General features: G+C 35.3%; 1 protein-coding gene across 2 annotated transcripts in view; it reads left to right on the top strand.

The window, feature by feature from the left end:
* RERG (RAS like estrogen regulated growth inhibitor) overlaps positions 1-14,784 on the top strand; it is a 113,486-nt gene extending 98,702 nt beyond the window's left edge. Inside the window, 3 exon segments of one of the 2 annotated variants that reach the window (NM_001261674.1) lie at positions 1,496-1,552; positions 11,172-11,245; positions 13,058-14,781. In NM_001261674.1, coding sequence (NP_001248603.1) covers positions 1,496-1,552; positions 11,172-11,245; positions 13,058-13,465 — 539 coding nt within the window. In that variant the 3' untranslated portion in view covers positions 13,466-14,781. 2 annotated transcript variants of the gene reach the window in all.
* Positions 14,785-21,657: the final 6,873 nt, after the last annotated feature.

Genomic DNA, 21,657 nt, shown 5'->3' with positions numbered 1-21,657 from the left:
CAGATAAAACCACAAGTACAGTCACTGTGGGAAGGATTACGGGGTCAGTGGCCTTGCTACTTTAGGCACTGCAAATATTTTGGCTCAAATTCAGCCTCACACTCTGTAATTACAAAGATCATTGGTACTTTCCGTCTCCAGCCTCCCGTCATGAAGCCACGTTGTCCTCTGTTTTGTGAAGTCCTCGTGCAGTTTACACTGCCATCTGTCATATAAAACTTTACAGGAGGAAGGTTATACCTCTGTTGTTGCTAAAAGTGAGAATAGGCAAAGAATGACAGTGACCTTCCGCTAACTAGTTTTATTTCTTCAAGGAGTATCTTTTGGCTGCTACATTAAGGGCATTTCAATAAAAATAAAAATACACATTATAATGGGTATTTTAAAACTGTAAAATATGATAGACAATGAATCTTTCATTAAGGTCAGTGGGATCCCAGGGAGACCATCAGGGGTCTATGGAGGGCTCATGAGCCTGCTAAATTATATGCCAAATGTGTGTATGCATATTTTTTCAGGAAAAGGATCCAATGCTTTCATTCCATTTTTTAAGTGCCTGTGACATCCCGCTCCAATTTTTTTTGTTATAATTTAAAACCACTGTTTTCAAGTATACTACAAGTGTAAGAAAATGTTTGGCATATGTCTCATCAATTTATAAGGACAATAGAGTCCATATATTTCAGTGCTTTTCTCCAGCCCATCTTCCAGTTAAATATTATCCAGATGGCGTAGGACTTAAATTCGGTTTGGTACAATGGATAAGTTACAGACTTCCTGGATTCAAATCCTTACCAGGCCACTAACTAACTAGATAAGCTTAATTAAATGAGTTAACCCCTCAGTGCCTCAGTTTCCTGATCTGAAAAATGGGAATTATCATAGTACCTGCCTCATAAAGATGAAGTGAGGATTGAGGAGATCATGAAAGCAAACTGCATAGTGTAGTTCCAGAACCTGATTCTGACTGTATTCTGTCAGTGCTGCTTTGGATGAGCTTTCACAGATCTCTAATAAAGAGTCTTAATTTTGAATATCTACTTTTTAAAAATGCAAATGACCTGCTAGTGATCTTTCATTACACTAAAAATTATCACATTTAAAACTTGCCTTTGCCAATCCTTATCAATATGCAAACTTCGGATACCTGTATTGTGACCTTTTATATCTGAATTCATCATTTTGCTAAAAATTTTATATATGAGCATTTTCACGTTATATGTTTGTTTGTTTTGTTTTTAACCTTGTGACTAAAGCAACAAATCTAATTGTTGACTAATGCACAATAAACCCATTCAAACATTACAGTGGTTTTTAGGCCATAATATGAAATTGGAAAATTACTTGAATAAACATAAAAAATTTATTCGGTTGACATACCAAGGAAATATAAAGCATTTATAGGGTTGTGTGGAGCATTTCACTTTCTTTAAAAAGATAGGTGCGCTAAGCAAATTAACAAACATTTTTGAAATGTTGCTCTTTTCTTCCACAGCTCTTGTAGTGAGATTTCTGACCAAACGGTTCATCTGGGAATATGATCCCACCCTCGGTAGGTCAAATTTTGTTTCCTTCTCCTCTTCAATAAAAATTTATGGCCCCAGAGAAAGAATAATATTTTCTGTTGCAACATTTTTAAACTCCTTTTAGCTGATTTGGAAGTGCTTTTCAAATCATGCAAAGAAACCCTCTATGAGGCTAGATGTGTGTTTCATGCTGTCTGTGCTTGGAACCCTGCAGGATTTTAACGCATAGATGAAGAAGTTAGGTCAAGCCTCAGCCACAAAGAAAGGAAGTGGGTACAACACGCTGCCGTCACATCAGAAAAATGCAGTATCATTCTAATGGGAGAAAGAGGATAAAATGGACATGGGAAATTTGGTGCGTAATAGAATGGCATCCTGAGAAGAGTAACAGAAAAATAAAACTATTGAATATGGATTTTAGGGAAAAATAAAATAACGTTTCTCTCTTTTTTTCTCTCCAGTACATCTGACTAAAGTCTGTTACGGAGAGAAGCAGCAGCAAAATATGATGTCTGTGGATCTTAAAAGTAGCAATAATGTTGATGTATAAAATGTAGGCAAACACTCTTCCTGTTTTGTTTTTTTTTTTATTTCTTTGTTTTGTTTTATTTTTGTCACTCCAAGATTTTCAGTTGAAAAGGGAGCAAGGCTTCTTTCATTGTTTTTATTCATTCATTCTACAAATATTTATCAAGCGCCTCCCGTGTGTCAAAGTGTTCTGGGTGCTAAGGATAAATCAGTATACAGCAAGAGAAGGCCTTGGCTTTTTTGAGTGCACAGTCTAGGAAAGACAGAAGAGTCAATAAACAAACAAATATATGTGAGATAGCGATAAGGGCTGTGAAGGAAAACAATAAGGAAGGGAATATAGAATGATCTTATAGTTTAGTTAGTATTTGACTAATACTTCTGAAATTTATTTTAGTAAGAAGTACAAGGTGAAAACCCAACGTTTTTGTCCAAATCTTTAACCAGTTTTCCTCCTATTATTTATTAAATACTCTCTACCTTTCTCCACTACTTCCAATGCAATCTTTTCATATGTTGAATTGTTTATACCAGGACACCATTCTAGATTTGCTTTTCACACCAAACAGAAGAGGCACACTTTTTCATTATTTGTATGCTGTACAGAACATTTTGATACTTTGTAGAGAACGTCTTTCCTTATTACTTTTTACAAAATTATTTTGGCTACTCTGTTCAGTTGATTTTTCCAGATCAAGTTTAGAAACTCTGTAATAGTATGACATGATTTTGATTGGAATTGTACTAGAACTATAAATTACTTTGAGAAGATTCATATATTTATGTTATTCCACCTTTTAATCTAGGAGACTAGCATGTCTCTACATTTATTATTTATTATTCTGTTTTTGCTTTTAAATAGGTCAGAGTTTTCACATCCAAATTTTTCAACATATTTTTAAATGTAGCCACACTAATTTTAAGATGATATATTTGGATCTAAAAATGCACCCGATTCAAAAAAAAATTATTCTTTATTATTTCACCCACCAAGTGAATACTTATTCTGCTCTTATATTTTTATTACTTACATAGGATTTATGGAGATTATCTGAGAATCTTAATGATTTATGGGAGTTTAGTTTTAAAAATACAGATTTTTTTTATTGCTGTATCCATATATCTCAATGAAAGATGAAGCTTAGAAAAAACGATCTCATAAAATGAACTCTCCCTGAATGTGTTCCAGTACCTAATCTTATTATTCTTAATTAGTCTTAGTCGAACCATTTTCCCTTCTGTTTTATTCATTCTGAAAAACAACTGCTATTAATAGTAATCTGCCTGCATCAGTTATGTATAGTGCAGGCTTCCTTCAGTAAGAATAAAGAAACTTTATTGAGTGACCTTGTATGGTACTTCTCAAAGAGGATGGCAGCTGCTAAGCAACAAGCACTGCCTCATCAGTCTTCAGGAGTCATGGATATATGACTCACTCCCTGGTGAGGGCTTCATTAATTCTCTCACACCGGAGGCTGGATTTGTGTGTCTATATGCATGTGTGCAAGAGGTCACTTTTGTTCCAGCAGAAAGGGGTTCTCAATGCATTTGATTCAAGGGAAATTAGCATTTCCTGAGTTTAACTTCATACTACCTTGGGGAAGATAGGATTCTTTGTTGAATACATGGCTACTGCATTAGTCCGTTCTCATAATGCTATAAAGAAATACCTGAGACTGAGTAGTTTACAAAGAAAAGAGGTTTAATTGGCTCATGGCTCTGCAGGCTGTGCAGGAAGCGTGGCAGCATTTACTTCTGGGGAGGCCTCAGGGAGCTTTTACTCGTGGCAGAAGGGAAAGTGGGAGCAGGCATCTTACATGGCAGGACCATGACTGAGGGTGGGGGGGGCATGCCACACACTTTAAAAGCACCAGATCTCACTAGAACTCACTATTGTGATGACAGCACCACGAGGGATGGTGTTAAACCATGAGAAACCACCTCATGATCCAATCTCCTCCCACCAGGCCCCACCTCCAACATTGGGGATAACAAATGAACATGAGATTTGGATGGAGACACAGATCCAAACCATATCAGCTACTTTAAAAGTTTCAAAACCACCACCAGAAGAGATAACTACATTAAAAAGCCAAGTGGCTTATATACAAGAAGCAGTCTTGAATTCTGAAGTCAGTGCTTTGCTGCGAAACATGGGGCAGTTTTTTTCAACCTGGAACAGAATTGTTACTCCTCGAGAAGCTGAAGACTGTGAACATCGTTCTACATATTAACACAATTAGAATATTTACTGCTTTGAAATAATTCAATGAAGAAAATGCCTGCTACTATAGTAGCAAGTGACTCCTAAACTTTTCGGTTTCAGACCCAGTGTTTTTTTATTTGATTTTTATGGAGAAAGCCTATATAATTCAATTAGGAGTGCAGGCAAGGGAAAGAAAGACAGGGGGAACTAAACCTACGCTCTACTTGTACTTGCACTTCAGAAAAGAAAGAAATTGCTTTAACATCCGAGTGTTTTGAAGGATACAATGTAAAAAAAATCAGTTCTTTACATGGAACAATTTTAGCTTTATTTAATTTTCCTTATTATACTGTGGATCAGTGAAATCTTTGGAGGTGGCCAGCACACCAGCACACGGATGTCTATGAACCACATTTGAAAACCACCACTGAAGCTCATAAGATGTGGGAGTTGGACCATCTAACCATGAAAAACCCCTGATGGTGGTGGCAGCAATGATCTGATTGTAGAACAACAGGATCCATGTTCTGAATGGATCCCAACCAAGAACTGAATCCCTACCTCCAAGAGACATATTACCCTCTAAGAATGCTGGTCACCGCAGAGAATACAGATAGAGGCTTAGAATGTGTGTGCCTGTGACTGTGTGTGTGTGTGTGTGTGTGTGTGTGTGTGTGTGTGTGTGTGATGGAGGCATTTGGAGAGGGAGAGAGAGACTGTATTTCAGCCTTATCACTACTGTGACTGGTACATTGGAGGCACTGTTTGAATCAGCTTAGAAAAGGCTCAGATAGAAGTGAGGATGGGCATCAGGAGACATCAGACCCACTCGTTCCTTGGTTCTGTGATTGGTTCTTCTTGCCTGCCTTACAACTCCTGCTGCTTGGATGGTTCATACGAAAATAGATACACCCAGAACAAATGATCTTAACCAGATTCTAAAGCAGAAGTGCTTAGCCAACTCATAGAATTGTTTAGTTATTTAATATTGGCACTGCAAGGAACTTGGAGATTGTCATTTGACAAATAAGGAAACAGGTACAAAGAAGTAAATTTAATCAAAATTACGTGTCCAGTTGTGGTTAGACTAGGAATAGAACTCAACTCAGTACAATTTCCATTCTGGCATAAATCAGCGTGACTAAATGCTGTTGTTACTGTGCTGGCTAAGTGTCCATACTAATGTGTTGAAATTTGCAAAAACAAAAGCTAAATCAGTAAAAAGATTAACCACATGCAACATCCCTTTGAGCATCAACTCCTCTTAGAGTACATAAAATATACTTCTAGTTATTAGACTACTAGTGAGTGCAGATTTTAAATTATACATCTCTCATATACAGTGAAATTCAAGTGTAACTTTTAATGCCTCATTCCATTTTGAAACTCATATTTGTCTTACAGTATACAATATTTTGGTTCATTTGGATCTGTCTCCTAAATAATCATCCCCCCACCCTTCACAAAAAAGGCTCAATTTATTATTTTTGTTTAGTATGAACAAAATCAAAAGAATATCCACCAAACAAATACATACACATTTTCTTTTATGTGTTAAGATGCGTAGCGGAGTCTAATTTCAAAAACTACTTAGTACATTTTTTTAGAGTTAACTCTGGAAGAGTTAGCACATAGACACTTTGCCTTTTGGGGCAATACTTCCATTGTTTTACACATAGAGAAAGTGGGCTTCTAATGAGAGAGAGAAGCTGAAAGAAAAATTTCTTAAAATGGTATGAAACCAGTATTCAGCGTAGACAAAATCACTGCTACCACCCGCTGCTACGTCTGGGGCAGACATTCTCTCATATCCTGCATTTTATCCTTTTTGTTTCAGTTAACGAATAACCAAAGAATCACACAACTTCATACAATTTTTATTGTATTCCATTTCCCCCCTACTGTGGCATTCTGTGATTGAAATACGTATCCTATTTATCATGGAAGCAGCAGAGAAAAATGTCCCTGTCTCTCAGACAACTTTTAGTGCAAAGAGATGGAATAGAGCCCAGAACTCTGTTTTCCAGTCTCTGGGGCTGATGCCAGTCTTTCTAAAAGGGAAGTCAGTACAAAGGACACTAAAGAACAGCAGAGGGAGAAGCCAAAGGGCATGGCCCCCCAGCATGTGTGATGCCGTCTGGGCTGCTCTTCCTCACGCTGGGGCACTGAAGATACAAAAAGAAAATTATTGAGAGAACACTTGGAGACAAGTGGCTGCTGTAAATAGTATTTTAGAGCATTAAATCATACAAAACTATAATCTCCCATTTAACGTAAAAGAGTAGGGGGGACGGAATATTCTGAAATTGCGAATCACTATGATATGCCATGTATGGATTACATATTCTAGGAGAATGACAATAATGTAAAATACACTTATTAAAATATTGAACATAATCTAATTTTAAAATTTTACTTTCTGGAAAATACTTGAGCAATGTGCCATGCCTGTGGCCAATGATCACTACACAGTGCTGATGGAAGTAGAAGGCAAGGATATGGCTGGCGAAGCTGCATTCTACAGTTTGTGTTTTGGACAGATTATATTTACAGTAAAGTAAGAGAAAACAGTGATCAAAAAAGGACTACAAAATAGTTGATGAAATGAAAGTCAGAAACATGAGGTAGATAGAAAAAATAATTATAAAACCATTGGCTTACAGGCTACCCCCATGGGAGCAGAAACTTCCGAGTTTATTGGGTTGGTTGGTTGGTTAATGATTTGGGTAGTTTGGGTACAAAGAATTGAGTTAATAATTATGTTAATCATACTACTCTTTTTCATGGTGTTATACTATTATTAGTGTATGGGAGGCCTTATATTATTCCACTTTCTCTTCCCCTTCATCCCTTATTTTGACACCCACTGCCCTCCTCTTTGCCTTAAGTGCAGAGTCTAGTGTGTTTGAAACTAAGCATGATATTTAAAAGCCGGAGCTCCAAAGCTGATCTTCCCTGACTCAGATCTCACCTCTACCATTTATTGTCAGTGTGACTTTGGGCAAGTTATTTAATCTTGTTATGGCTTAGCTTCTTCTTGTAAAATGGAGCTGATAGCAGTATATACTTCATTGGATATTTGTGAGGATTAATGAGTTAACATAAGTAAAGTGTTTAGAACAGTTGTTCAAATAGAAGCAGTATGTGCTAGCTATTACTGTATGTTTACTTAGGGAAAATAGTGTTCTGTATATATATATTTTAAATTTATATAAATTTTATATATTTATATATACATACACTTCTAATCATTAGAACCAAATCTGATATTTTTAAGATCCATGCATTTTTCTCTATTTACTTCTAGTTTTCTACATGGTATTCTTTGCTATGCCACATTTAACTAATCTCCCCAGTGATAAACACCTAAGTTGCCTCCAATATGAGCTACTGCTAATGTCACTAGGGAAAACATACCTTTAAATCGGTGGTTCTCAAACTTTAGCATGCACCGTAATCACCTCGGGGACTTGTTAGAACACAGATTGCCCATAGGTCTGGGGTGGAGCCTGAGAATTTGCATTTCTAACAAGTTCCTAGGTGAGCTGGATGTTACTGGTTCAGGCACTACACTTGGAGGCCCAGTGCTGTAAGAACCTGGACCAGGTTTTTTCTAGTGCATGTACCTGAGAGGGAGATTGCTGAATCATAAGGTATGCCCACATCAAGCTCTAGTGAATTGCTCTTCAAAACGATGTACCATTGCCGGTGTAGAGAAGCTGCCTGTAACCTAGTCAGGTATTATATTACCTAGTTTTATAATTTTTGCCAATCTTTTTGTCATAAAATCATTTTATAAGCTTCTCTCTGAGAAGTAAGCAGGTAAAACATCATTTGATATATGTTTTCACTAATTGGGCATCCTCCTCTGTGAATTTCCTCTTTGTATACTTTGGCCGTATTTCCTTCCTGTTCACTTATCTTTTTAATTTCTAAAATTTCTTTCATACCTTAGATATTAATCAACTTTTTGCTTATGATATTACAAATATATTCTCCAGTCTTTAGCCTATTTAATATTGCACAAAATTCTTAATTTTAATGTAGTCAACCCATTTATTTTTTGTCTCTCTTTTTTTTTTTTTTTTTTTGGTCTGTGCATGAGCTTTTATATTTTCTTACTTTTAATTTTTTTAACTTTAGGTTTCGCTCTTCAAATCTAGGTGAGTTTAGATCTCTAATTCATCCAGATTTACTTTTAATATACGCCCTAGAAGCCCAGCTTTATTTTGTGCATTTAGTGGCCAGTTCTTTCTTATTGGTTCTAATCCGAATGCTACTGTTTGAACCATTTATTATTTCCCTAAGGGACTTGTGGTGCCACCTCAGTCATATACTAAGTTCCTATATAAATATGAGTCTATTGTTAAGGCCTTGGTAAATTTGTGCATTCTGATATTAGTACCACACTGTTTCAAGTAATGTTATATAGTATTATATAATCTTAAATAAATTTCTTGAGCTTCTCAAAAAGTCTACCTGGACATTTCATTTGAATTGCGTTAAATTCTAGATTAATTTTTGGGAAAACTGACATGTTTTAAAAATGTTGTTTCTCCATTTTCCGAGGATTTTCTTATTTATTCAAGTCTTTATTTACTGTTATAAAGTTCTAAAATTTTCTATTCTAGAAAATTTTTGTTTTTGTTTTTGGAGGGTTTTGAAGGGTTTTGTATATTTTTATTACTTCCTAAATATTATTTATTTTACTACTATTGGGAGTAGCTTCCTGTTTTCTCTCACCTCTCCTACATGGCTTTTGCTGATACAGAATAATGCTAGTGATACTGTATTTTTCTCCCAGAATTCATGAGCTTGAAATTATTGCTTATAAACTTCGTATTATTTTGTTTTTATTTCAGCAGAACGTACACTTTCCTCTTTTTATGCTAAATTTTAATTGCATTGTCTTTCCTAATTTAATGGCAATATCGTCAGATCTTTACAGCTCTGTCCTCTTTTTATATCTTTTCAAATACCATGCTTTGGTTTTGATTTCTTTTTCAGGATGTTTTTTATTTTCTTTTCTTATGTTGTCTTGAATGTATTCTGTTTCTTCTCTTCTAATTTATTGAGTTGACTTTTTCTAGATTTTTAAGAGTTATATCATCTTCTGGAATCAGACAAGTACATTAGTTCACACATACTTGTTTCTGGCCTTTTCCCCCATCTTCACCCTGATATACTGATAGAATCATCTAGAATTCTAATGCCAGATTGATTTTGATGTAGTTTTATTGTTTTCATGGACATCTTGAATTCAGTTTCACTGGCAAAAAGTTCTACATCGATCTGAGTCGTATCTTTTTGTAGGTGATGTGTTTTATTCCCTAAATCCCTTTAGACATTTTTTGTCATTGATATCCTTAAATTTTGTTGTAATAGGTTTAAATATGGAACTTTTTCCTCATGTGTCCTGCTAGTTCCTTTAATCTTAAAACTTTCATTGTTCTCTCACGTAGGGAAATTCTCAGCCATTACAACCTCAATAATTTCCACTCCTGTATGTATTTTATTCTCTCCTTTGAGGCTCATTTTATAAAGGATACTAAGATTTCTTGTTCTATTATCCATACCTCTTATTAAATTTTACTTTTACATGTTCCTTTGTTTTACTTACTTATACTTACTGACACTTCTGAGAGAGTTCCTCAACCTGAATCTCATCAGGTCATTCATTTGGTTCTTTCTTTCTATTATTCTAGTTTTCATACAGAGAAGCACCAGTTGGCACTTATTTTTGACCTGTGGTTTCCATTTTATGTGATGAGGGGCATACACAGGGCCACCCAGTCTTCTTGCACCTGCTAACTTCTCCTTCCCCTCACATAGCTTGGTGACCACTCTGCTGTTGATCCACCAGCCTCCAGCTGGTACTGAGCATCTGCCATTTTTCTGCTTTGAAGAGGCAGCATGAGCAAGAGGACTCCATATAGTTCCACCTCCCCTCCATGCTGCCCAACCCTCCTCTACTTTGGATTACCGTTCCTCACCAATCTGGGGTCTGACCACCTTTTACTACCCCTTGAGTTTCTTATAGTTTTACATCATTTGGCAAGAACCATTCACCTCCTGGTAATATCTGTTACATTTCCAGAGTTGAGGTTTGAAAGGAAATTGGTAGCTTCTCTTGGTATGTTATCTTGTTAGAAACAGCAGTTTCCAGAAACTAGATTTTTAGAAGTACCAAGGCATTTTGTGAAGATCACCTTCTCAATTTACATTGTGGAGGTCTCATTATAGAAGGAAAAGAGCACCAGGGACCTGTCTTTTCAGAAAAATAAAATGGAATCTTCAGAGGAAAGGATAGGGCCAGGCACGGTGGCTGAGGCCTTAATCCCAGCACTTTGGGAGGCCAAGGCGGGAGGATCACTTGAGGACAGGAGTTCAAGACCAGCCTGGCCAACATGGTGAAACCTCGTCTCTACTAAAGATACAAAAATTAACTGGGTGTTGCGGCAGGCACCTGTAATCCCAGGTACTTGGGAGGCTGAGACAAGAGAGTTGCTTGAAACCCAGGTTTCAGTGAGCTGATATCGCACTACTGCACTCCAGCCTGTGCAACAGAGCTTTTTTTTTTTTTTGCAACAGAGCTTTTTTTTTTTTGCAACAGAACCCTGTCAAAAAAAAAAAAAAAAAAGAGGAAAGGATAGGGTAGCAAAGATGCAAAGAGATTCCCCCTATTCTATATTCTGAAAGTTGGCGGCACCCATGTTAGAACTTGGTATGCCCGGGAGCTAAGTATGAAGATTCTACATTTTTGCACATCCATCCTTTCCTTCCTAGACTACACAGTTCCTTATGCTGTAAAATCAGGAATACTTTTCCCATGCCCATTTTCAGTTTTAACGATCAAATTAAATCTTGCATGTATTTACCTTTTTGCCTTTTTTATTTGCTCATTCCCTTAGAATCAACCTACCGACACCAAGCAACCATCGATGATGAAGTTGTTTCCATGGAGATACTAGACACTGCTGGTCAGGTGAATAAAGAGTTCAGCTAAAATATTTTTTCTGGATCAAATAAAACTGAGAAATCTATGCTATGAATAAAAATAAGGCACTTTTCTTCAACTAAATTTTGCATGCCTAAAACCTTTTTCTCTAATTAACTAGTCGTTTTATATATTAATGTATTTGTAAATATCTGTATACGCATCCTTATGTAAACTGCCCAGTGTTTCAAGAGGGTTTTGAACATACTATAATATTCACATATCATCTAGGTTAGACTCACTCACCTATATTTTGTGGCATACCAAGATATTAATAAGTTTTCATGGTCAAATGTGTTTTGAAATGCTCAACTGAAGTTAAACAGGTGTGTTTACTGAAAGAATTCTCAAAACCTCTAACATGCGTATGTGTGAGTCTTTAAGAAAGGGATTTAGTATATATTGTATTCTAAACTTACATGATGTCATATAAGTTTGTTTGTTTCAGAATACTTTATTTTAGGTGTCTTTCTTATAGTATTTGGTATTAGGTCAGTCACTTCTGAGATTACAAAAGGGTTCATAGGTAGGTTTAGTTTTCAGGTATAGAAATGGTCACCGGCGGGACGCAGTGGCTCCCACCTGTAATCCCAGCACTTTGGGAGGCTGAGGCAGGAGGATCATGAGGTCAGGAGATCGAGACCATCCTGGCTAACACAGTGAAATCCCATCTCTACTAAAAATACAAAAAATTAGCCAGGCGTGGTGGTGGGCACCTGTAGTCCCAGCTACTCGGGAGGCTGAGGCAGGAGAATGGCGTGAACCCGGGAGGCAAAGCTTGCAGTGAACCCAGATCGCACCACTGCACTCCAGCCTGGGCAACTGAGCGGGACTCCGTCTCAAAAAAAAAAAAAAAAGAAAAAAGAAATGGCCACTGGAATGACAGAAAGCTGAAGTTTTCCATGGTACTTTATCAATGACCTGTGATGCCCAAAAAGACTTGAATCAAAGTGTTTAAACCAATAAATGTTCTCGAAATGAATTACCCACTTTTCCATCTCATTACCACCTACTTATTCTCTGACCTTCACAGAGCACTGATTCTGAAGAGAGGCAGCAGGGAAGTGCATGCCTCCAGAAGTCATTTGAACCTGGGAAGGCAATGCTTTTTCAAATCATACATGCCACTTTCCTATGAAGGAATGATAACCCACTTTGAGAATCAGTTCTATAATAGAGTTTCTGTCATTGGTACTACATGACATTTTGGGGGCTCTGAGATAGGAAAAGGAAAAAAGTCAAATCCTTTAGCATAGAGTTGGATTCTCTAAATAGTTTGTCACAGTTTTACTGGAAGTTAATTGTCTATAATCTGAAGAAAGAGAAAATTAAAACAAACAACAAACCAAAAAAGTAATAAACAAACCAAAATGGCATCTTGTTAAACTTTGACTCTAATTATGATACTTAAAAGGTGGGATAGGGGCTACTTGTCTGTTAAAAAATTGCTAATTCCTTAATCGTGATGAAAAGTCTCAAAAGTGATGTGCTTAACTAAGGTTATAATTTCTTTTTGGTTCTTATGATTATAGATTTAATGATATGGCAAGAAAAAAATAAAAGCAGAAAGGTAAAATCTATTGAATTAGAAAATATTCAGTTCCCTGAAATATGTTGAGATGAATAAGTAATGACTGTATTTAAAACTTATTTAGAAAGTTTGTACCATTAGAGTACCACGACATTTTAATGACTTTGGATATAAAGAATAGTAATTAAGGGATTACTGTCAGTATTACCAGCATCCATCTATTTTGATTATTTCCAGGTCTCTTGACGGCCATTTTTCTTTGCCAACAGGAAGATACCATTCAGAGGGAAGGACACATGCGATGGGGGGAAGGCTTTGTGCTGGTCTATGACATTACTGACCGAGGAAGTTTTGAGGAAGTGCTGCCACTTAAGAACATCCTAGATGAGATCAAAAAGCCCAAGAATGTGACTCTCATCTTGGTTGGAAACAAAGCTGACTTGGACCACTCCAGGCAGGTTAGCACAGAAGAAGGAGAGAAGCTGGCCACAGAGTTGGCTTGTGCTTTTTACGAGTGTTCTGCCTGCACTGGAGAAGGGAATATCACAGAGATATTCTATGAGCTGTGTCGAGAGGTGCGTCGCCGGAGGATGGTGCAGGGCAAGACGAGGCGACGCAGCTCCACCACGCACGTCAAGCAAGCCATTAACAAGATGCTCACCAAAATCAGTAGTTAGGCAGCCCAGCTGAGGTGGACCACATAATTGGAAACACTCTTCCCCTTCTGTTCCCCTTTCAAAAATAAAACGAAATATTGCATTCTTTGTTTTGATTCTGGGAAATGTCTGGGCTTCCCATAGTTCCCAGCCTCCCGTAGGTTGGGAAGTTTTAGCGTGTTTTATGCAATTACAGTGCTAACAACTTCTTCCTTTCCTGCTTGAATAAAGATACACTCTAATGGCATTTGAACATGTAATCAGCAGAGATTCCGAAATGACTGGTTTATATTAAGCTATTTTAGGCATCTTCACCTTGCTTAAGTAGGCTGAAGTTTTTTCAAAGGCATTTAAAAATTCAATTTCTTGTCAGATACTACAAATAATTGTCTTAAAAGTCTAAGATAGCAGAAAATACAGTAAAAACACAGGAGAAGAAGCTGAGCTATTGGAACAGGAAATAGAAAGAACTCTAGTTTCTGTCTGAAGTGAAGATTTTCTGAATTATCCAATATCATCTAGGTTTTCTTTAACATTTTATTTTGTTCTTAAGTTCAAGCATCTTCTCACTAATGTTTTTCACTATAACAGAGAATTCGTTTCAATTTGAGTTGGTTCTCTCAACGATCTATTGATCATTACACCCTAATTCTCCTTCCGTGGCTCAAACAGTATTTTTGCTGTAACAAAGGCAGCAGGAAATTCAGACCCTGCTGGGCCTTTTTTCATCAAGTCAGGGTGATGTAAAAACATTGGAAATCTTTTCACCAAACCCTGACTTTATCGAATGCTAGTAGAAGATGTAGAATTAGAGACATCTTATTTGTTTATCACCTTAGCAGCAAAACCATAGTCCAAAAAACAAGAAAATTAAGAATGGAGCTTAACCATGCCTCCATTGGGAAGTCTAGGCTTTGAGTCAGGTACAGTAAGAAAAATTAGCCTCTGATTCATTAAGTCTGCCACATAATTTGTTTTGATATTTTGGATACATTAACTCACTTAGGAAAATTCAGAAAACAATGGGTGATTAAAGTTCATTACAGCTGAATAAATGTGTCTAAAACAGATTCTTGTATTCTGAAAGTACAGTCTACAACTGGTAAAACTTTGTGATTCTTTTCTCCCCCATTATGCCCCTATATACCAAGATTTGGGTACTTTATTTTAGTAGAAAATATATATCTTTTACATATGTATGTATTTATAAATGCATAGATATATGTATAAAAATTTGTAAGAGTTGGAGGCATTAATTCACCAATGCATTTGGACAACTTGGTGTAACTGACTTTATTTTATGTGACTATAATAAAAAGCATAATTTTCTCATTCTGTCATATTTGGGTAATCTTTCTTGTGATAACATGAAACATTTATAATTTGAAGGGAGACGCGAGGAGACAACTGAATTGCAAAATTGACAAATCAGTGAACCTGATATTAAAAAAAAATTAGCTCCTGTTGATTAGAATAGCTGCTTTTGGAGTCTTTAGGTGCTATTTTAGGTGCTTTATATATTATCAAATCTTCACAATCACTCTGTGCAAGACTAGTACTGTAAGCACAATTATAGAGATAAAGATATTGAGTCACAAGCGGAAAAATGTAGTAAAGTCAATTTTGCATAGCTATTTAGTGGGTAGAACCAGGATTTGAACCCAAAGAGTAAAAAGGTTGGATTCTAGACTCCGCATTATTATCAGTTATATACTTCTTATCCTTGAGCTGTAGCGGGGAAGATACCAAAGCAGATAATTCACTTTATGTTTTCGTTTACTGATTACAAATATTTATACATGTTGGACACATAACTTGATACAAATTAGTCTATTTGATGGTGTCTAATCTGAGCCTTAAAGTATCCATGAGAGTCATCCAAGAAAGAAATATGGTAAAGATATTCTAGGCAAAGGAAATAGCATGGAATCAAAATATAGAGACATGAACAATGATGGTAAATGTGGTAATGAGAAGGAGTTTAGAGGACCACATATATCATTTTTAGAGGAAAAAGGGAAAGAGAACAAAATGGAATTTTCTTTTTTAAATGAAGGGGCAGGAGGGAAGAAAGAAAGTCAAAAATTCCTATTTCTGCAAGCAACTACCTACTAAAGAATCAAATTGGGAAACTTAGCTATGATGCATTTTCAGTAAAGTCCTTTTAGACAATGTAGGGGAAATGGAAGCAGATAAAAATTGTTTTTGAAATTTCATTATTTTCTAGAATTAGTCACTTTGATTCTCTTATATCTATACTTGGAAATATAGTTCAGCCAATTCCTATTAAAAATAAGCTCATAAGGAAGCATAGTGAAATACTTGGATGTCATTCTTGAGTCAAAAAACTAAGTTAAACACACAGTCACCAACATCAGAAACTACCCTAGATGTGTGAATACAAATCCGGACATTAAAAAGCAAACAACCATTGGCGTAAGTTTCAACCACTAATTACAGAAGAGCATGAGATTGTACAAATATAAATTGATTATTTCTCTCATGCCCCAGCCTTCTCGCTAAATATAAGATTATAAATAAGTTAATATTACTAGTTGTTTAGAAGCTGAGCTTCATTGTTATGAATGCTGAGGAAACAAGATTCCCTTTGTAAAAAGTAGAGACAGTGTTCTATTTTCTGCATGAGAAGCGTAATATTCACTTGGCCATTATAGAATAACAGGGACCAGATTTACTCTCACATATTAAACAACTAGAAAAAAAGTCAGATAAAATGTACAGAACAATGGTTTTCAGATATTGAATAACAAGCAATACAGTGCATTGATCCCCAAAAGGAGGGAAAGAAATGATGTAAACCCTACGAATGCTTCAGCTTACTGCCAAGTGACAGGTTCCAAGAAGCAGTACAGTTAAAAATAAAAAGGAAAGAAAGAGAGAGAAAAAAAAATGAAAGAGAAAAAAGAAAAAGAGAGAAAAAGGAAGGAAAGAAAGAAAAAGGAGACAAAAAAAGAAAGAAAGAAAAAGGAGACAAAAAAAGAAAGAAAGAAAAGGAAAGGAAAGAAAGAAAGAAAGAGAGAAAGAAAGAAAAGAGAAAGAAAGAGAAAGAAAGAAAGAGAAAAAAAGAAAAGGAAAGGAAAGAAAGAAAGAAAAAGAAAGAAAGAGAAAGAAAGAAAAGAAAGAAAGAAAGAAAGAAAAAGAAAGAAGAAAGCAAGCAAGAAAGAAGAAAGAAAGAAAAGAAAAGAAAAAAGAAAAAGCTGGGCATGGTGGCTGTAATCCCAGCACTTTGGGAAGACAAGGCAGGTGAATCACTTGAGTCCAAGAGTTTGACACTAGCCTGGGCAACATGACAAAACCCCATCTCTACTAAAAACACAAAAATTAGCTGGGCATGGTGGTGCATGCCTTTAATCCCAGCTACTGCTGAGGCTGAGCCAGGAGAATCGCTTGAGCCCAGGAGGCTGAGGTTGCAGTTAGCCCAAATCATGCCACTACACTCCAGCCTGGGTGACAGAGTGAGACTCTGTCAAACAAACAAACAAACAAAAACACCACAGAACTTGGTCATCTCATTGAGCTGAAGAGACAAAAATCAGAATTGGGGGATGTCAAGTTTATAAGAATCTGTGGGATAGAATGTCTGAAAAAAGGAAACTTAACAGAAAGAAAACTCCATAGATGCACAAAGGAGTTCCTTCTGGTCTTTGGGTTAGTATGGATCATATGGTAAGAGGATGCTACCCATGGATGAAGCAAGAAGTGCAGAAAAGCAGTAGGTCATAATTTGGGGGGAGCATAAATAAGGTTGAGAATAGTTTGTATACCCTCCAGCCACATTGAAAAGACCATGTAATATACAAGTAATACACAGGATCTTAGACATTGTGTTTACACACAGGACATTAGGACATTGTGTGAATTGTGAGTCTAAATTTGTGCTAGACCAGGATGCTAAGTGACACCTCTAACACAGCATAAAAGGCAGCCTGAAATTGATCGAATTGAGTCCAGTAACTTGATTTTATGCTGGAAAAAAATCCAACACACTGTAAAAAAAATACTAAAATCTTGTGCCCAATAAGATAAAAATTACAGTGACTGGCATCTAGTCAAAAATTACTACGCAGCAAAAGAAGCAGGAAAATATAATCCATAAATAGAAGAAAAATCAATCAATCAATAGAAACAGACAAAAACATGACAAATGCTAGCATTAGCAAACAACAAAAATTAATACAGCCATTATATGTATATGCTCCATATGTTCAAGAAGGTGGGGAAAGATACAAACATAGTGAGTGAAGACAGAAGTAAAAGTTATAAATGAGACCCAAATGTAATCTCTAGAGATAGAAAATACAATATCTGAAATAATAATACACTGTGTAGCATTTACATCAGATTAGACTCTGAAAAATTGACCAACTTGATGACATAATGATAGAAACAATCCAAATGAAGAAAAGGGAGAAAAAACAGGTAAAAGAGATAAAAATGAACACATCATCAGTGATTTCTGGGATAAGACCAAGCAGTCTAACATGTATGCATATAATTGGACTCCCAGAAGTAGAGAAGAGGATGGTGGGACTGAAAAAAAAATGAACAAATGATAGCTGAAAAAATTCATATTATAAACTCTCAAATCCAAGAAACTCAAAAGACCCTAAGGAGTAAAAAACAAAGAAAACAATATCATGATACATCAAAATCAAATTACTACAAAACTATGATAAAGAGAAAATCTTAAAAGCAGTCAGTAGGGGCTGGGCACAATGGCTCATGCCTGTAATCCCAGCCTTTTGGGAGGCCAAGGTGGGAAGATTACCTGAGGTCAGGAGTTTGAGATTAGCGTGACCAACATGGTGAAACCCTGTCTCTCCTAAAAGTACAAAAATTAGCCAGATGTGATGGTGGGCACCTCTAATCCCAGCTATTCGGGAGGCTGAGGCAGGAGAATCACTTGAACCTGGGAGGCAGAGGCTGCAGTGAGCCAAGATCATGCCACTGCACTCCAACCTGGGTGACAGAGTGAGACTCCATCTCAAAGAAAAAAAGAAAAGGAAAAAAAAAAAAAAAAAAAACCCAGCAGCCAGTGGGGAAAATAGACACATTAAGTACAGCGAAACAAAGACAAGAATGACTAGCCAACTTTACTTTCAAAACTATGCAAGCCAGAAGTCATTGGAATGAAATATTTAAAATGGAAGGAAAAGAAATGTCAACTTACAATTCTATTCCAAGTGAAAATATTTTTCAATAATAAGGGTAAAATAATCATAAAGGATCCAGGAGAATTTATCACCAGCCAGTCTGTAATGCCAGAAAGGTTAAAGCACATTTTTCAGGCAAAATACATAATAACATTAATACCAAGGAAGGGTGGGAATAGATTGTAAGTTTCTGAAACTATATGTAAAATATCATAATATCATTTTGAGATAGGCAGTGATAATAAGGTAAATGTATATGTTGTAAAGTTTAGGGCAGCCACTTAAAACTAAAACAAAGAGATGTAGCTAATAAGCCAATAGTGTATATAAAATGGAATCATAAGAAATATTCAATTACTCTAATAAAAAATCAGGAAAAGAAAAAAGAACAGATTGGATTAAAAGAAGAAAATTCCATTATATCTATGAATTTACTAAATATGAGTGGTCTAAACATTCTAATTAAAAATCATAGATTTTCTAATTGGATAAAGTGAGAACAACCTACATTATGTCCACAAGAAATTCTTACTAAACAAAAAGATACAAATAGATTAAAACTACAAAAGTCAGAAATATACACTAAACAAACACTAGTTAAAGCAAGTCAGAGTAGCCATATTAATATTGGACAAGATAGATGTCAGAGCAAGGAAATTAACAGGAACCAAAAGAAACCTTTCCTGAAGATAAAGAGGTCAACTGAAAAAGACATAACACTTCTAAATGTATGCACCTATAACACAGTCTTAAAACACATAAAGAAAATGATAGAAATGAAATTATAAATAGACAAATATATGATTATGATTGAATATTTCAAGTCTTCTTTCAGTAATTGATAGAACAAATAGATTTTAAGAAGAAGTAAAACTATGGAACACATAAACAAAACTATCAATCAAATTGATGTGATATTTACAGAACATTCCACTGAACAAAAGCAGAGTACATTTTTTTCAGGTGTACACATTTATCAAACTAGATCATGTTGGGCAATAAGTTTAAATAAAGTTAAAATAATTTACATCTTAAAGAATGTTCTCTGACTTTAAAAGAATTAAAGTATGTATAGTCAACAAAATGATAATTGGGAAATAACCAAATATTGGGAAATTAAATAACATATAAATAATTCATGAATCACAGAAGAAATCAACTGGGAAGTCAGAAAATGTTTTGAACAAAATGAATGTGGAAACACCAAATATCAAAATTTGTGGGGCCCAGCCAAAGCTGTGCTAGAATAAAATTAATTACACTAACATCTTATATTAGAGAAGAAAAAAAAAATCCAGTACAAATCAACATATTATACTGATACCAGCATTACTCTAACACCAAAGCAAGAAAAGTCATATTATTTTTAAAAAACTGCCAGCTAATATTCCTCTTCAACATGAACAGAAACATCTTTATCAAAGTTTTAGCAGATGAATGCACACACACACACACACACACAAACACACACATTCACACACATATCATAATACATCATGACCAAGAGAGTTTATACCAGGAATTGCAAGGTTAATTTAATATTCAAAAATTAATCAATGTAACTCACAATTCTAACAGATTAAAATATATCAAATACATAATAATCTCAATTGATTCATAAAAATAATTTGATGAATTCAATGCCAATTCCTGATCTTGAAATTCAAAAAACAAAAAAATCCTCAGCAAACTGAAAGTAGAAGAGATCTTCCTGACTCCAAAAAAGTGTATCTTCAAAATTTCTACATCATACTTAGAGGTAAAAGACCAAAAACGTTTCCCCTAAGAAAGGGTACAAGGATATAAGTTCTCACCACTTCTTTTCAACATTATACAGAGGTTCTAGACAGCACAACAAATCAAGGGAATGGATAAGTAAATTGTTTTTATTTGCGGATGACATGATCATCTATACAGATATAATCATCTATACATCTATAATGCCTAAGGGATCTTTAAAGAAAAACTACTAGAACTAATTAATGAGTTTAGCAAAATTAGTTGTATAAAGGTAGTACCCCAAAATCAATTGCATTTCTACATACTAGCAGCATACAATTATAAAATTATTTTAAAAATCTATTTACAGTAACACCCATATACATATAATATTTAGGAATAAATTTTACAAAATATGTGCAAGACCTGTATTCTGGAAACTATCAAACATTGCCTAGAGAAATTAAAGCTCTAAATCCATGGAGCGACATATTGTGTCCATGGTTAGGATGATTCAACATTGTTAAGATGTCGGCTGTCCCCACTTTGATTTTTACATTCGATAAACCCCCAGTCAAAATCCCAGCAGGCTATTTTGTAAAATTAACAAACTAATTCTAAAACGAATATTTAAATTCAAAGGATCTAGAAGAGCTAAAACAATTTTTGAAAAGAATAAAAAAAAGAGAGAGCTTATACTACCTGATTTTCATACTTATTATAAAGCTACACTAGTCAAGATAACCTGTTACCGGTGGAAGGTTAGATATACAGGTCTATAAGGCAGAATAGAAAGACAAAAAAAACAGAACTGTATTTAGATGGCCCATTGATTTTTGACAAATGTACCAAGGTAATTCCATGGGGAAAGGATATTCTCTTCAACAAATGGTGCTGTAATAATTGAATAGCCATATGCGAAATAAACAAATAAATAAATCTCAACCCATACCTCATACCATATACAAAAGTTAATTCTGAGTGGATCATTTGCCTACATGTAACAGCTAAACTAGAATACTTTCACAAGAAAACATAGGGAAAAAATCCTTAGGACCTTGACTTAGGTATAAAATTTTAACATCGAACACAAAGAACACAATTTAAAAGCAAAATTAAAAGTGTATTACTTTAAAGGACATTAAGAATACGCAGCAGTAGGCCCGACTAGGAAAAAGTACATGGAAAACATTTATCTTATGAGGGATCTATTTCTAGAATACATCAAGAATTCTTAAAACCCAGTAATAGGAAAATTAAATTGGGTTAAAAGTTTAAAAATGACAAGTTTAAAACTTGAGCAAAAGTTTTGAATATATA

This window comes from Macaca mulatta, chromosome 11, assembly GCF_049350105.2.
Source record: "Macaca mulatta isolate MMU2019108-1 chromosome 11, T2T-MMU8v2.0, whole genome shotgun sequence".
Classification (NCBI taxonomy): Eukaryota; Metazoa; Chordata; class Mammalia; order Primates; family Cercopithecidae; genus Macaca; species Macaca mulatta.
This window is presented reverse-complemented; position numbering and strand designations above follow the sequence as displayed.